Consider the following 17,899-nt stretch of genomic DNA (forward strand, 5'->3'; position numbering starts at 1 on the left):
GTGACGTGCGACATACGCCTAGTTTCCTGAAACGAGTCACATATGTATGTATGTATGTATGTATGTATGTATGTATGTATGTATGTATGTATGTATGTATGTATATAAACAGTGGGGAGAACAAGTATTTGATACACTGCCGATTTGGCAGGTTTTCCTACTTACAAAGCATGTAGAGGTCTGTCATTTTTATCATAGGTACACTTCAACTGTGAGAGACAGAATCTAAAACAAAAATTCAGAAAATCACATTGTATGATTTTTAAGTAATTAGTAGGCAAGTCAGTTAATAATGAAGTCTTAGTTACAAGGACAGCTTACTCCTTCCTCCCCGTTGGGAGGCACTGGTCTCCCGTGTGCCCCGCAGGGATTCTTTAGCTAAATAGCCCAGTACTGTGCTGCCGACCGTCACGTTGTGCAGTGCCATATTTTCCGTTCCATCCTAATTGAAACCCAGAGGGATTTTCGTTTTTCTTGGAATAGAAAAAACATAATATTAATCAAATTAATTAAGCAATTACCAGTCAAAAGTTTGGACACATCTACTCATTACAGGATTTTTCTTTATTTTGACTATTTTCTACTTTGTAGAATAATAGTGAAGACATCACAACTATGAAATAACACATATGGAATTAGTTAAGAACAAATTCTTATTTACAAGGACAGCCTACTCCTTCCTCCCCGTCTGGGATTTGAACCCCGGTCTCCCACATTCTGCAGTACAGACATGGCATGCTCTCCCTTATGTAAGGAATTAGGCACATGTTTACTACAGTATGTATTGTAGACTGCACAGTAGCCTAATCAACAAATGCAGGTGGCTTATATCTTATAAGACATATTTTGCCGTAATGATCTGATCACACCATGCAACGAGGGATGTAGCCTACAGTCAGAGACAAGATGGACAATGTTTATTGGCAGGTGAAATGATGTCCAATGGGGTTGCAAGGTAAAAGTGGGAGGTGGGATTAGGTTGCCTCCTTTCTTCCTTGCTTGGCAGAGTTCTCAGAACCCACAACCCAAATTTATCACAAAATGTATATGCCATATCTCACAATCGATTGGACTTCACAAGTTTAGTATTTTCGCTGTGACATAATGTTTTTTGCGTTATTCCACAAAATTCTATCTAGCGCTGCAGATAGTGGGGCGCAGTATAACCCTGTGACGTAGCTCTAGCTCGCTCTCCCTGAGTGAGAGGGGTGTGCACTTTAATAGACAGTCAAACAATGAGTCAGAGGGGTTTAGGAACATGGACACATTTTCGAAAGGTGCCAATATTCCCCTTTAAGTAGCAGCCTACCTGTTGCGTCTTTGTGTGGTAGCCTGTCCTTCCCATTTTAACTTTTAGTTCTGTCATTTTATTTTCATCTTCCATTGATTAGCCTAGATATCTCCTAATAACTTGCCACACTGAGGCTCTAGCTCTGACTGTTGCCTAGTGCCGGTTGTGATGACTTGTGATTGGACGACAACCGCAACAAGCTACAGAGATTACTCTCGAAAAACGAGAGCAGCAGTAGCATTCATTTAAAAATATATATCTTTCTTCGCGGGATGCGAGATGTAGACCATCTACATTTTGAATATTTCCTTATTGTTTTAAAGGAAAATAACTTTTTAAAAGATTGGCAATTACCTTAGTAGTGTTACTAGAGTTGCAAAGAGAAGAAATATAACCAGTATTGTTTACAGAATTTTGGAAGCGTTCAAGGATTTTGGTTAATGGTCATAACATGTAAAATATTTTTTTTATATGAAAAATTAAATCACAAAGCTGTGAAACATTATCTTATGTATAACCCATTACCATTGTTGTTTAATACAAAGATTTCTGTGTGTGTTATTTTAGTACATAATATCTTTGTTGTAAATCATTTGGGCCCTAACTGGTGTAACTAGTGAAATAAGTCAATAGTTGGAAGAAACTCATGGACAGAGATATAGAAAAATATATTAATGGATATTTTAAAAAGTTAAGTAATTTACCAACATTTACATAGATTACCAATATTATCTGTTAGTTACCAAAAACGAATTTAAATTCTGATAATATTGATAAATTATCGGGTGTTTTGCAACCCTAAGTGTTACCAATTCTGACGGACAATTCTGCAACTAAATGTTCAAAGTATAGTGACTTAAAAGGTTGTTTTGGCAAACCTTTTAGATCTTCTTTGCCCCTCCATTGCAGGTACAACAACTAAGATCACCACCATTCCCATGACGTCCAAGCCCAATGTTATCGTGGTGCAGAAGACTACTGGCAAAGGAACGACCATCCAGGGTCTGCCTGGCAAGAATGTGGTCACCACATTATTGAACGCAGGGGTCAGTTCAACATATTTTTTTATTATTAATGAAGCCATTTTGTGATGTTACAGTTTATCTACATTGTAATGATTTATTTCAGAATCTTTCAAATGTATTTACCCGACAACTTATTTTAGGTTTACAGGTAGTTCTAGTTTAGCCTTTCCGTCTGATCAGTCTATTGCTTTAAGCTTCATATTATACGTGAAGGTTTTTAATTTTAGTCATTTAGCAGACACTATTATTAATAGCAACTTAGATTAAGACAACCACATATCACAGTCATAGTAAGTCAGTGCTATTAAGAAAAGACCAGTGAAAGTGTTGGTGCAAGAAAGGCAAATGACTATGGTAGCGTCAGAAATGTCACCCTATTCCTGTTATAGTGCACTACTTTTGACCAAGGCCCATAATGGCTCTGGTCAAAAGTAGTCCACTATATCGGGAAACGGGTGCCATTTGGTACGTATGCTAATTATGGCTGTCAATGTTAATGCTAGCTTTAATGCGTTACAATTTTAATGTCGTTCATTTTGTTGACGCCATTAGCGCATTTTTCTTAGTTTGACCCCCTGAACCATCCTTATTTCAAATTCAAGCCCCGGCAGCCGATGCGCTAGTTTGACAACTAGTTTACTAGCTAGCTACGTGTATGACTGAATGATGGATAATGCTAGTAAGGGGCTTTTAAATGGCAAATTCTATTTTAAAACGCTCCCAGATGGCTCTCTGGATAAAAACCAAATTAATTTGTGTCTACTGCAAGGCTGAATTTGTTTCAGCACCGAAGTACATCGAGTCTTCGTTATAATTTACAACCGAAACAGACGCCAGAAATACAAGTAACGTGACTAGTAGCAACGTAGGACATCTTTGGCAGGCTAAGCTAGAAGAGTATGCACGCAGGAGGCCTGTGGACAAGTCGACGAGCAGCACATAAGCAATAGCCAAGTGGAGAGCTACAGCTTGCAGGCCAGTCCACATTGTGGATGACGAAGGCTTGAGGGATATCATTCGGATCTCATCGAATGACTCAACATATGAGTTACCCTCGAGCCACAAGAATTCACGAGCTGTATGAAAGTGAGAGGGCTATGAAAGGAGTTGAAACATGCAGCGGCTGTTGTTCTCACTTGAGACCAATGGACTTTTTAAATTTATTTTACCTTTATTTAACTAGGCAAGTCAGTTAAGAACAAATTCTTATTTTCAATGGCGGCCTAGGAACAGTGCCTTGTTCAGGGGCAAAACAACAGATTTTTACCTTGTCAGCTTGGGGATTCGATCTTGCAGCCTTTCGGTTACAAGTCCAACGCTCTAACCACTAGGCTACCTGCCACCTACTTTGGTGAGTAACCACAACTACCTTGGGGTTACTGCGCACCACATCGGTGAAAACTGGGCACTGCATTCACACCCTCTGGCCATAATGAAAACAGAAGAGGCACAATGCTGAAACGTACGCCAAGTATTTCATGGATGTAGCAAATCAGTGGGAACATTGAAAACAAAGTTACCACACTTTGCACACACAGTGCATGGAACATAATTGCAGCTGCGAGACATCTTCCTTTTGAACACCTGCCCTGCATCCATGCACAGTCTCCGAAGGCCCATCAGTGTCCCTACAGAACAACGGGATCGACAATGCCCTAGCCAAATGCTGAATTATTTTTTGGGCATTTCAAACACAACCCACCAAACGTTGCAGAACTAGGACAACAGCAAGTTGCAAATGGGCAAAAGGAGTCGTCACTTGCACAAGATGTCACAACAAGATGGAATTCCACTTTGCAAATGGTAAAGCGTGTCCACAGAAACCAACAACCACTGAGAGATGCTCTGGCCGAACAGAAAAACGAACATCACCATGCCAACCACAGCTGAACTGGACAAACTGCAGAAGCTGGAGCCGCTACTGGAGCCCTGCCGGTTATCTTTATCTCAGTGTTAGTGTTATAATAATATTTTGTGTGTGTATGTGTGAGAGAGAGAGCTAGTGTGTAAATTGTGTGTGCGAGAGAGAGAGCGGTGTGTCTGTATTAGTCTCACAATTGACTGAAGTGATTTTGAATGATCTTCCATTTCAGGCACTTGACTGAACTACATTTCCTGCTCTGTGTTGTTGCCTGCTTTGTGCCTGCTTTGTGCCATCTCCTTCGGGTGATGGAGAGCTCTGATGATGACCCTGCCTAAGTGGTAAGATTCATGCTGACATTCACAACAGACCTGGAGAAACGCAAGGAAAACACCAACCTCACATGGATGAAGATCGCCACAGCACTCGACCCAAGATTTAAGGACCTGAAGTGCCTTCCCTGTCTTGTTGTTTTCACTCTCTGGACAAATCGTACAAAAAAGAAGAGAGCAGCGTTATCATCATGTCAACAGGCTTGTTTTGTCTTTGTCACTGGCTTAGTCAAAATAAATAGGAGGACGTCTGAAATGTATAGTCACAGGTTTATGTTCTGTGGAATTCATGACTTTCTTGGACAGGTTTTTGCTCTTGTGTCCATAGAGACAGGTTTTCTTCTTAGAGCCAACCCTCCAATAAGTAATTTGGAGAACAATCATTTGGAATGGCTGAAGCTTTAGTGTGTGTGTGTGTGTGTGTGTGTGAATTTGAGGGAGCATTAATAGGCCTACTGGGCGCATTAGTAAGTTACAGGACTTTTGTATTGCTTAAGTTGTTTATGGTGACTATGCCATTAAAAACATTCTGACACAGAATGTTTTGTGTTTCAGTCCCTTACATGCCTATAACTTTTTTTTAAATGGAATAATCTTTATTTAGCACCGAATTTGAGCAGAATTGAATCTCGATTCATTATTTTAATCGTTTGACAGCCCTAATCCTAATATGAATTCTTCTGTGCCTTAGGGGGAGAAGACCCTACAGGGTGTTCCGGGGTCCAAGCCAGCCATCATCACAGCCTCCAGACCCATCACCAAGATGATTGTGACACAGCCCAAAGGCATGGGTTCCGGGGTGCAGCCCACCACCACCACCAAGATCATCCCCACCAAGATAGTGTACGGCCAGCAGGGCAAGACCCAGGTCAGTACCAGTCCAGTGACGTCTCAGCCGGTGTAGGGGGAAGTTGCCCCTTGACGCTGGGTCTTGGGTCTGTTTTGTCTTTCCCCCGACTAATGGTTAGGACTGGGGGAGGGGAAACTGATCTTATATCTGTTTGTACCCAGGGGAAACTTCACCCCGTAGAGTTTCAGCCACCCAACAAGTAGTGTCAACAAGTGTGGAGTTTGCACTCAAAGCTCCTTTGTCTTGGATATATTTAATATATTTAAATCTCTTGTCTTGAATTACCAATACATCAAGTCAGTGGAGCTATAATTCAACAAATCAATGCTGTAGCTTTAAGATATTAAGTCCCGACTACTTTATATAGGCACATTAATTAACTGTATGGTGTAAAAAAGGAACACCAGCCAGGACACTTGACAATGGTCTCTTGACAATGATCTCTTCTTTACATTATGGAAAAAGTCAAATAAAAAAAAATTCCCTGGTGCCATTCACTGAGACTATTCAACATGTGTAATATTTATTAACCTTTATGCCTCTCCAGGTGCTGATCAAGCCCAAGCCCATCTTCCAAACAGCGGTTGTGAGCGAGCAGACCAGGCAGCTGGTGAGCGAGACCCTGCAGCAGGTGTCCCGGGTGGCCGATGCGGGTCCTGCTTACGCACAGGAGAGGGCACTCAAGGATGAGTCGGGTGCCATCGCTGAGGACAGGTCCCCGCCTGTCGAGGGCTCCCACGGAAGCGGTCACGGTACGTTGCGTCACTCCACATCACAGAGCAAGAAATCCGTAATATAGTCTGCAGGCTAATTACGGGAACATAAGTCATGGTCAAGTTAAAACTGCTGTGTATAGCTCTTGCATTGTGGTCTCACACAGCCGTTACTACTTCAGCCGTAGTATGAAACTGTATCTATTCTCACTAGTATTCAGCTAAGTTCAACATTTCCCTTCACTTTCTCAAGTTTCAAATGGTAAAAGGTCCACTCACATAATATAATTGTTTCAGTTATTTCCTTCTACTTGAATGCCATGCCTAAATCGACTGGAATCTAAAAGGAATGAACCCAATTTGATATAAAACATGAATTGTAATGGTTGTCATCTTCGATCATCAGACTCCCAGTCCGTAGTGCACATCATCTCCTCCAGGGGTCAGGATTGGGCTGAGCAGCACGAGGTGTCGGTGGAGTCCAGCCCAGCCATCATCTACCAGGACGTGTCTACGGGTGACGTGTCCCAGTCGGCCACCTCGACCATCAAGGCCCTGCTGGAACTGCAGCAGACCACAGGTGACTGACCGTCGTCATCATGGCAACTATCACCAGGGTTGGGGTCAATTCCATTTCAATTCAGAAACTGAATTTATTGAATTGGAATTGGCCCTGCCACTAACTCTTTTCTCTCTAACTCTTCTCTCTCTCTCATCTCTCTCTCATGTGTCATTAAGCATAGACTCTACAGGGATCGAAATTATGACTTGTCCTCTTGTCCGGGGCAAGTAAAACAAATAATTGAAGGAGATCCAGAATATAGATGAAAAAAGAATCACCCCAAAATCACTATCAAACAATTACTCCGATCAGAATTGGATCAGGTAGCGCACAGCAGGGGAGTGTATGGTTGACATTCTGAGTAAATTGCTTATATTCCTATTTGCTATAGCCTATTTCAATAAATATGTTATAATTAACACAAAGTAAAATAACAATTTAGACAGAGCTAAGAGTCTTACCAAAGCAGTGCAAAATATCCAGTCTGAGAATTGTTTGTTGAGACATTTTCATTGGCTAAATTAAATTAGATCTGTATTTTTAATTGTGTGCTCCGTATTTAGTTTAAGATGGGTTATAAGGGTTTGTTGTAAAATAAATAACATCAGCCTATTTCAGTCATTTGTTGGGTAGGCACTTGCCTAATTTTGGTAATTGCTGCCATATACTGTATCCTGTTCAGAACTTTTGAAGGTTTAAAATATTTCATTCTGTTGAGACATTTTCTTTGGCCAAATTAAGTTCCATCTGTCATGCTGTGTTTGCGCAATATTATAGCCTGCTCCTATATTTGTTATAAACAATGGATTGACTTACTTTTGATATTACCCTAATAAAGTTCAGAAACATTTGTAAAGGTTTGGTATGGCTATTAAGCTTTAGCTACTGCAAACCTGTGATTTGAAGGCAGTGCGCACCAGCACTCCAATTGACTACCACAGTCGAACTTGAGGTGACGAAGAATGTTTCAGGCCTACCAGAGTTACTCCTATAATCAAACAATATAATACTTATTTTTATACAAAATATTCTGATTGAAAATGCATGTCGGTGTCATAGCATGCTGCTGGCATATCTCTATCTTACTGGGGATAGGCCTAACCTTATCTTCCTTTATTTATATATACACTGCTCAAAAAAATAAAGGGAACACTATAATAACACATCCTACATCTGAATGAATGAAATATTCTTATTAAATACTTTTTTCTTTACATAGTTGAATGTGCTGACAACAAAATCACACACAAATTATCAATGGAAATCAAATGTATCAACCCATGGAGGTCTGGATTTGGAGTCACACTCAAAATTAAAGTGGAAAACCACACTACAGGCTGATCCAACTTTGATGTAATGTCCTTAAAACAAGTCAAAATGAGGCTCAGTAGTGTGTGTGGCCTCCACGTGCCTGTATGACCTCCCTACAACGCCTGGGCATGCTCCTGGTGAGGTGGCGGATGGTCTCCTGAGGCATCTCCTCCCAGGCCTGGACTAAAGCATCCGCCAACTCCTGGGACAGTCTGTGGTGCAACGTGGCGTCCCACATGTGCTCAATTGGATTCAGGTCCCACGTGCTCAATTGGATTCAGGTCTGGGGAACGGGCGGGCCAGTCCATAGCATCAATGCCTTCCTCTTACAGGAACTGCTGACACACTCCAGCCACATGCGGTCTAGCATTGTCTTGCATTAGGAGGAACCCAGGGCCAACCGCACCAGGATATGGTCTCACAAGGGGTCTGAGGATCTCATCTCGGTACCTAATGGCAGTCAGGCTACCTCTGGCGAGCACATGGAGGGCTGTGCGGCCTCCCAAAGAAATGCCACCCCACACCATGACTGACCCACCGCCAAACTGGTCATGCTGTAATTGTTGCCATTACTTCAGCCAGTTAGAGGAGGTGAGGCTCACACTGTTCTTGGTCAAATGATCCCTTCCATGCATCTAGATACCATAACCTCGAGAGCGGACAGACCAGAACAACGGTTTAGTTTAGGGTATTTCTGATTCAGGAAATCCAGACAAATTATTCACTGTATGACAAATGAATACTTCTAGAGGCGAACGAAACTAACACCTATTTAGGAGAGGTGCTGGCTAGCAGAGTGGAACGCTTACAAAAATAAAGGAGAGCCGCACACTAGAAGCTCAGATGCAAAAATATTTATGTCCAACGTTTCGACAGACAAGCTGTCTTCATCAGGGTATAATGACAAACACTGCGGGATGACTCATTTATATAGTGTCAAAAGACACACAGGTGTCTGTAATCATGGCCGCGTGTGGCCTGATATCATTTGTTAATTCTCATATATTAAAATAGCATGCAAAAAACATAAATGGATAGCGTACGATCATAGATACAATTTGGCTACATAAGTCTACAAACATTTACAATAGCAAAATCACAAGAATGGCTTCAGATCAAAGTCTACGTTGAGACTGAAGGGAGCAACGGTCTTTCAATTAAAGATCCAAGGCAGCCTCTCGTTTTAAGAATAAATTGTCGGTCCACCCCCTCTCCTAGGGAGGGTGACATTTTCGATGCCAATATAACGTAGAGACAAAATCGAGTGGTTTTCTTCCAAAAAGTGAGCTGCAACTGTGTGTCGAGTTTTTGCACCTAATGATGCTCCGAGATACGTACTTTTAATTTGCGCTTTGTTTTACCCACAATTTTTACCACAAGGACAAGTTATAAGATAACTGTCTTAGTGGAGCACGTGATAACACCTTTTATTGGGATCTGTTTCCCTGTTTGGGGGTGTTTGAAGAATCTACATTTATAAGTGTCATTGCATTGAGCACAGCCATTACACTTGTAGTTTCCATCCAGTAGGGGTGCAAATACACGTTGTGCAGTGATATCTTGGGGTGGTATATCAGAGTTTACCAATTGATCTCTGAGGTTTCTGCCCCGCGAGAATACGACCAAGGGAAGGTCCGAAAACACATTACTGATATTATCATCAGATCTTAGAACGTGCCAATGTTTGAACGATTCCCTTAATTTGTTCAGAGCACTTTGAATAGCGAGTAGTTAGAACGCAAGAATGCTTATTTTTGCGAGACATGACCTTTTTCAAGGTCAGTCTCGTTTTGTTTAGAATTTTCTCAATGGCAGTATTAATCTGACCATTTTTGTACCCCCTCTCCTTGAATTTTCTTTGCGTCTCAGCCATATGTTTTTTGTATTGAGAAAATTGAAAACAAAACGAGACATGACCTTTTTCAAGGTCAGTCTCGCAAAAATAAGCATTCTTGCGTTCTAACTACCCGCTATTCAAAGTAAAATAGACTAGAGACAGGGTTCCCTCATTCAGGGGCAGCACTCTCTCTCCTTCTCGTGGTCTGAATCACACATAGGACTATTGATAAATTATAAACTTCTTCCTAATTTTCAGTGTTTACATATTACATTTAAATGTCACCCAATGTCTCTAGCTTTTCTAGTGAGGGTGATCAGGCCACACCAGGAAGTTAGAACAGAAGTCAGAGGTCATTCAACCCCATTAAGTGAGTTTTTTTCCCTTTTCTTTCGCTGTACTTCAGACTCATTATTTAAAGACATTTCAAACATTTCGTGTACCAGGTTTACATTGAGTTTTTAGGACATTTCTTATCAAGAGAATTTACACGTGTGCAACCAAAACTCGGACAATAGATACCTACAAAAATGTAATTCCTGTGCCCTTTTAACCCACTAACAGCAAATAAAAAGACCCCACAATTAATCAAACGGTATTACATTTACATTACATTTAAGTCATTTAGCAGACGCTCTTATCCAGAGCGACTTACAAATTGGTGCATTCACCTTATGATATCCAGTGGAACAACCACTTTACAATAGTGCATCTAATCATCTAGTGTATTAACACCACTAACAAATATTCATAACAGGTGGCCAGGCCTTACTTAATTTGGGAGCTCCCTTAACAGCCGGATCCGGGTACCTTTATACTGTGTAGTACAGTCTCAATAACTGCTCTCCTAAGGCACCTGCCTCAGGAATCCTTACAAAGGGAGAGATACAGAATCATTGGTAAACATGTAAAAAATAAAAATAAAAAAACGGGTAGCTTTCCACACCTGGATTGTGCAACATTTGCCCATTTTATTATTTTCAAAATTCAAGCTCTGTCAAATTGGTTGTTGATCATTACTAGACAGCCATTTTAATTTCTTGCCATAGATTTTCAAGAAAATTTAAGTCAAAACTGTAACTTGGCTGCTAAGGAGTATTTACTGTTTTCTTGGTAAGCACCTCCAATGTAGATTTGGCCTTGTGTTTTAGGTTATTGTCCTGCTGAAAGGGGAATTAATCTCCCAGTGTCTGGTGGAAAGCTTCCAGTCAGTTATTCAAACTCAATCAGCATGACAGGGTGATCTCCAGCCTTGTCCTCCGCAACACTCACACCTGTGTTAACGAGAGAATCACTGACATGATGTCAGCTGGTGCTTTTGTGGCAGGGCTGAAATGCAATGGAAATGTTTTTGGGGGATTCAGTTCATTTGCATGGCAGAGGGACTTTGCAATTCATCTGATCACTCTTCATAACATTCTGGAGTATATGCAAATTGCCATCATACAAACTGAGGCAGCAGACTTTGTGAAAATTAATATTTGTATCATTCTCAAAACGTTTGGCCACGACTGTACTGTAGTCATTAAACCAGTCATGTTACAAACTATTATTGTTACCTGTTAAGCACATTTTTTACTCCTGAACTTATTTATCCTTGCCATAACAAAGGGATTGAATACCTCGACTCAAGACATTTCAGCATTTCATTTTTTATTAATTTGTAAAAATTTGTGAAAATAATGCGTGTAGGCCAGTGACAAAAAAATCTAAATTCAATCCATTTTAAATTCGGGTTGTAACACAAAAACATTTGGGAAAAATCAAGAAATACTTTAACTTGGTTCAAACATTTTGGGTAGCCTTCCACAAGCTTCCCACAATAAGTTGGGGGAATTTTGGCCTATTCCTCCTGACAGAGCTGGTGTAACTGAGTCAGGTTTGCAGGCCTCATTGCTCGCACACGCTTTTCTTTTGATTTTCCCATGATGTCAAGCAAAGAGGCACGGAGTTTGAAGGTAGGCCTTGAAATACATCCACAGGTACACCTCCAATTGACTCAAATGATGTCAATTAGCCTATCAGAAGCGTCTAAAGAAGCGCCATGACATAATTTTGGGGAATTTTCCAAGCTGTTTAAAGGCACAGTCAATTTAGTGTATGTAAACTTCTGACCCACTGGAATTGTGATACAGTGAGTTATAAGTGAAATAATCTGTCTGTAAACAATTGTTGGAAAAATCACTTGTCATGCACAAAGTAGATGTCCTAACCGACTTGCCAAAACTATAGTTTGTTAACAAGAAATGTGTGGAGTGGTTGAAAAACGAGTTTTAATGACTCCAACCTAAGTGAATGTAAACTTCCGACTTCAACTGTCGGTATTTAGACCCTTTGCCATGAGACTCGAAATTGATCTCAGGTGCATCATGTTTCCATTGATCATCCTTGATGTTTCTACAACTTGATTGGAGTTCACCTGTGGTAAATAAAAAAAAAATTGACATGATTTGGAAAGACACACACCTGTCTATTTTAGGTCCCATAGTTGACAGTGCATGTCATACCAGAAACCAAGCCACGATGTCAAAGGAATTGTCCGTAGAGCTCTGTGACAGGATTGTGTCGAAGCACAGATCTGGGGAAGGGTACCAAAACATTTCTGCAGCATTGAAGGTCCCAGAGAACACAGTGGCCTCCATCATTCTTAGATGGAAGAAGTATGGAACCGTCATGACTCTTCCTAGAGCAGGCCGTCCAGCCAAAGGGAGAACAATTCTCTGGTCTGATGAAACCAAGATTGAACTCTTTGTCCTAAATACCAACTATCACATCTGGCGGAAACCTGGCACCATCCCTACAGTGAACCGTGATGGCAGCAGCATGCTGTGGGGATGTTTTTCAGCGACAGGGACTGAGAGACTAGTCAGGATCAAGGGAAAGATGAAAGAAGCAAAGTCCCGAGATATCCTTAATGAAAACCTGCTCCAGGACCTCAGACTGAGGCGAAGGTTCACCTTCTAACAGGACAACGTCCCTAAGCACACAGCCAAGACAATGCAGGAGTGGCTTCAGGACAAGTCTCTGTATGTCCTTGAGTGGCCCAGCCAGAGCCCGGACTTGAACCCGATCAGACATCTCTGGAGAGACCTGAACATAGCTGTGTAGTGACGCTCCCCATCCAACCTGACAGAGCTTGAGATGATCTGCAGAGAAGAATTGGAGCAACTCCCCAATTACAGGTATGCAAAGCTTGTAGCGTCATACCCAAGAAGACTTGAGGCTGTAATTGCTACCAAAGGTGCTTCAACAAAGTACTGAGTAAAGGGTCTGAATACGTATGTAAATGTGATATTTATTTTTGCTAAAATGTTTTTGCTTTGTCATTGTGGGGTATTGTGTGTAGATTGAGGGGGGGAGGGACAATTAATACATTTTAGAATAAGGCTGTAACGTTACATTTTTTTGAAAAAGTCAAGGGGTCTGAATACTTTCCGAATGGGGGGTGTGTGTGTGTTAGTTATACTATTTTGATATTGATTACTGCACTGTTGGATAGAGTATGCAATTTAAGCATTTCACTGTACTTGTGCATGTGACAATTAAACTTGAACTTGGGACGAAAGTCCCAGCTCCCGACAACTGACTTTTCAGACTGCTCCGAACTCTAATTCACATATAAGCGACAGTACTTTGTCGCCCCACTTCCCTCCAATATAAATGAGTAGTAGGTTATGAGATAATTGTCACTATCAATCTCTGTTGCCCACACAGTGAAGGAGAAAGGCGAGGCCAAGCCCAGGCAGCAAACCATAGACCTGAGCCAGGTGGCTGTTCCCCTTCAGATGGCCCAGGAGAAGAAGCAGCAGGCCCTAGGCTCCCCCGAGATGTCCACTGTAGAGACTGAACCACCCATTAAATATATCACTGCCGGTACGTGACCTGACCACTCAGTATTTCCCAAATGGCACCCTAATCCCTATACAGTAGTGCACTATATCGAGCAGGGCTGTTCAATTCCGGTCCTGGAGTGCCGAAACACTTCTGTTTTTTGTTTATACCTAGTAGTGAATTGCACTCACTAGGTGTCCCAGGTCTGAATTAGTCCCTTATTAGGAGAGGATGAAAACCAGAAGTGTTTCGGCCCTAAATGGATGTTCACTGCCCTTTCATAATGTGTTGTTTAATACATTGAAGTATATCATACTTAGTCACCACTTAATAATGGTATTACACCATGGATGTAAAATAATGCACTTTATACACAATTGTTGCCTCCGCACTAACCCGGCTAAAATGAGCTAAGTGGAAAAACAACAGGCTGTTCGGTACTTCCCCATGCTCACTAAGGAATGGCTCGAAGTGAGGCAGTTCATGTCGATTAGTTTTATTCCATGTGTATGACTGTCTTAACTTTGTGCCGGTAAAGCCAGCAGGGCCGGACCATCCTCTGGAGGCTTGGGGGACGTGGTCATGTCCGCTAGCCAGCAGCAGGGGGCACCCTCGCAAAACACCAGTCACACCCCCGTGGTGGTTAATTCCATCCCTACCTCCTCTACAGTCACCGTCACACGCATTGTCCAACTGGTGAGAGAAATGCCTACCTAGAATACATGACCTTGTCAGTCTTTGTATTCTTCTTCACCTATGTTTTTTTTATCAAATACATTTTTTCCAAAATTATACAGTTTATAGATAGTGGGTGTTATACTCATTATCTCTGTCATATGATCCCACTGTTCACTGGGTAAGTGTTCCAGTGTATCAATATGCATCCATCTACCAGTATTACATGTTCTGGTAGGCATTAGTTTATTTGACTTGTGACACTAGTCTCAATGATAGTACATTGTTATTCCAGGCTTCGGCGGACCAGCTGATCCACAGTAAGCAGGCGGAGGAAACTGGGATGGAGGAGGGAGAACTGGAGGGGGACACCCTGGACCCCCAGACGGGCCTGTTCTACCGCTCCATCCAACCCGCTGCAGCCCAGCCCCCCGCCCCCCAGCCCCACACACACCCCCACCACCAAAGCCAGTCACACCTGGCGCCCCAGTTGGAGCAGGGCAGACACATACCCCACACCACCCAAACCCCACCCCCACAGCTACACAGCAAGCCCCAGATGAGCCTGCCTTCCACCGCCACCGTGGCGAAGAAGCCACCCCAGCTCCAAGAGCAGTACCAGCCCAAGCCTCACGCTCCAGGGCAGAGCCTGAAGGAGAGGCCCTCCTCTGCCTCGGGATCCCCCCAGCTGGCAAGCCTGGGCACCCCCACCAAGCCTCCCTCACTCACCCCCCAGCTCCCCAAGTTGCAGCAGGCGCCCACCTCCCACCACAGGCCCATCCACACACAGCTGTCCCAGCCGCCGCCATTACAGGCCCACCACCCGGTGGGTGCAGACAAGACTCCTGCCACAAGCCAGGTGAGTACCCTCCCTCTTTGATGCACATCCAGGGTCATGTGCCTATTTGATTTATTTTGACATTTTATTTGTCCGGGACAGATCCGGTTGACACAGTGAATCATCAATACTCAGATGCATTGTGCCATAATGCTTTAGAATAGAACTTCATTTAAACTTTATTTGCCCTCAAGATGGATTTTGTCCTGCGCATTTAAAAGCATTTGCAATACACAGATGTACATAGTTCCCATTCCATACAGAAATAAGACGTGTTAATCCTGTGCTTATTCACAGCACCTGTCCCTTGATATGCCTTTAAGATAAAAAAGATAAGACGGAGCTCTGAGCACCGTTGCCTCAATGCTCAATTCCCTTCCAATCACATCATCGTTATTTGTACAGCAGGGCAGGGAGCCTGACAAAACCTTCAAAGCCCTCCACTTATGACCACCTGAAAAGAAATTCCCATTGTTTTTCTTTCAAAAGGAGCACCTGGGTTATAGAGTTTTCCCATGCCCTACTCTAGTTTCAACCATAGAAATATACTTACTAGAATGGGAAAAGCCCTTTCAGACCATGGCAATTTTACTAACACTCATGGGTACATTCAATATGGCTGCATGTCCACTCATAACAAAATGTTGACTTGAATGTCAATATTTGTTTTAGTAATTATATTTCTATGGTTCCAACCACATCTTTTTTTGCCTCTCTCTCCCAAAAAAGGCGCCAATCATCACCCAGGGCGCCAGCGTCACCAAGATTACCTTCGGCAGTAGCAGCAGCCACCCGTCCCCTCCCGTATCCAGCAGCGGTGAGGCCACTGCCAAGCTGGTCCCTGCCGAGCCCAGCAGCTCAAGCTCGTCCGGTGGCGAGAAGCCCTCTGTCTCGGACATCCTTAAGATCTCCATGATGGAGGCGGAGATCGACCCCAGCGCCGAGCCCATGGTGGTGGACTCGTCCAGTGACTGCAGCTCCTACATAAAGGCCCTGGGCTTGGGGGCAGGGGGAGGCTCAGGGGCGCTTGGAGGCTCAGGCCCGGTCATAAGCAGCTCAGGGGCCTCCCTTCATCACTCATCCCACTCCAAGCCCCTGCATGACCAGTTTAGCCACATCCAGGGCCTAGCAGCCAAGAGCAAAGAGAACATGGACGTCATTGAGGTAAATTGCTGCGAGCCATATGATAAACATTTCTGTAACATATCTTTTCATAGAACACCACTCATCATCTCAGCTTTAAAAATCTATCAACAATAAAAGCTAAACATGCGTTACTCCACTCCCCAGGTGATCCCTCAGTACTCCATCATGCCAGACTCCAGTCAATCCAACGTGGTGATGGAGCCCAGCGGCTTCCTGGAGATCACAGACTACACCAGCCAGCGGCTGGACGAGGAGAGCGTCATGGAGCAGGAGGTGGACAGCAGCAACGACGAGGCCACCGTTGTCAGCCCCATGGAGGAGGGCTGCCCAGACCAGTCCCAGTGACACCATCACTTGTGACGGGAATGACGTTGTGGCTTTGGTGTGAAGGGGATGATCTTGGTGTGACAGGGAAGATTTGGAAATGATCATGACTGTGTCATCGTGGTTACCTTCTGATGCAGCTGGAACTCTAAGGACTAGACAGCAAGTGGACACAAATGTGTGATAACTGCGGAAGGACTTTTCTGTTTTTTTATTTTTTATTTAATTGGGCAGCAACTTCATAAATATGCCTGGATGATGTCCGATAAGGCTTTGTGAAGAACTTAAAGGCCTGGAAAGGAAAAAAATATATACATTTTTTTTAAGAGTCAAAGGGAGACCTAAGTTAACCCTAGCTAAGCTGAACGGCTGCCTTGTGTACAGGTGAAGTTGAACAGGAATTGCATCCAGGGAAAAAAGGACAATGGTTTTCGATAATTTCAAAGTGGACATTTTGTATTCACTGAATTGGCATTTTAGTAAAGCAATGCTGTGTTCAGGAGCTTAAAAAGTTGATGTGGCTCTTCTGGTCATTTATTTAATATTTTATTTAACACTTATAGCAAGGCAATATTGAAAACTGGAAATAGGGCCTAGCCTGAAACATGACCACATTTTAAGAACTTCATCTACTTAACTCAACAAAATAAGTAGAGGAGATTGGACTGACCTTGCTGTAATTATGCTGATTCATCGTGCTTGCATAGCAGTATTTGTTGAACACCATTTTTGATTTGCAAAGCCTTTTCTTGTTTTTCAAGGTACATTTTAATACATGACATAATTGTACACATACAGATTGTTTATAGTGGGCACGTGCATGCTAAATAACACAAATGTAAATGATAAAGTGCTTGTAGTAAGCCTTGAGGAATTAGCACTTTGTAGTTGATACTGTTGGTAAGAACATTGTTGGAAGAAAATAAAAACATTTCACCCATGTTCCTTCAGTGGTGTTTCTGTTTTGTGTTCTCTTTTCGTGTAACGTTTAGAATTTTAACTCGATAAACTTTTATACAAAAACGGAACTGTTTTTCTGTTCTCTCATTTACCTTTACTGCACACAATTTTGCGTTCCCTTGATGAATTTCGTTTTGTACATAACCCGGGGACCTGCAGTCCGTATTAATGAAACAACCTTTCAACATGAGGAAATCACCCATGTTTAAGCGAAACATTTTATTTTGGCTGAATTAAAAATGTTAAATGTCACTGTTTGCCATAGTAGATGCTGCATCATATCATAGGGGTACAAATAAAGCATCAACTGAGAACTTTGTGGGCAGTGGTGGAGGCTAGATGT

The 17,899-nt window shown here is 42.5% G+C and overlaps 1 protein-coding gene across 6 annotated transcripts in view; it reads left to right on the top strand.

Annotated features, from left to right (window-relative positions):
- Positions 1-17,538, top strand: part of LOC139584688 (BRCA2-interacting transcriptional repressor EMSY-like) — a 37,571-nt gene extending 20,033 nt beyond the window's left edge. For all 6 annotated transcript variants that reach the window (XM_071416820.1, XM_071416830.1, XM_071416839.1 and 3 more), the window contains 9 exons: positions 2,201-2,337; positions 5,201-5,377; positions 5,907-6,111; positions 6,479-6,652; positions 13,497-13,655; positions 14,152-14,309; positions 14,584-15,147; positions 15,856-16,290; positions 16,417-17,538. In XM_071416820.1, coding sequence (XP_071272921.1) covers positions 2,201-2,337; positions 5,201-5,377; positions 5,907-6,111; positions 6,479-6,652; positions 13,497-13,655; positions 14,152-14,309; positions 14,584-15,147; positions 15,856-16,290; positions 16,417-16,617 — 2,210 coding nt within the window. In that variant the 3' untranslated portion in view covers positions 16,618-17,538. The remainder of the gene's footprint in view (positions 1-2,200; positions 2,338-5,200; positions 5,378-5,906; positions 6,112-6,478; positions 6,653-13,496; positions 13,656-14,151; positions 14,310-14,583; positions 15,148-15,855; positions 16,291-16,416) is intronic.
- The last annotated feature ends 361 nt before the right edge of the window (positions 17,539-17,899 follow it).

The sequence above is a fragment of the Salvelinus alpinus genome, chromosome 1 (assembly GCF_045679555.1).
Source record: "Salvelinus alpinus chromosome 1, SLU_Salpinus.1, whole genome shotgun sequence".
NCBI classification, from domain to species: domain Eukaryota; kingdom Metazoa; phylum Chordata; class Actinopteri; order Salmoniformes; family Salmonidae; genus Salvelinus; species Salvelinus alpinus.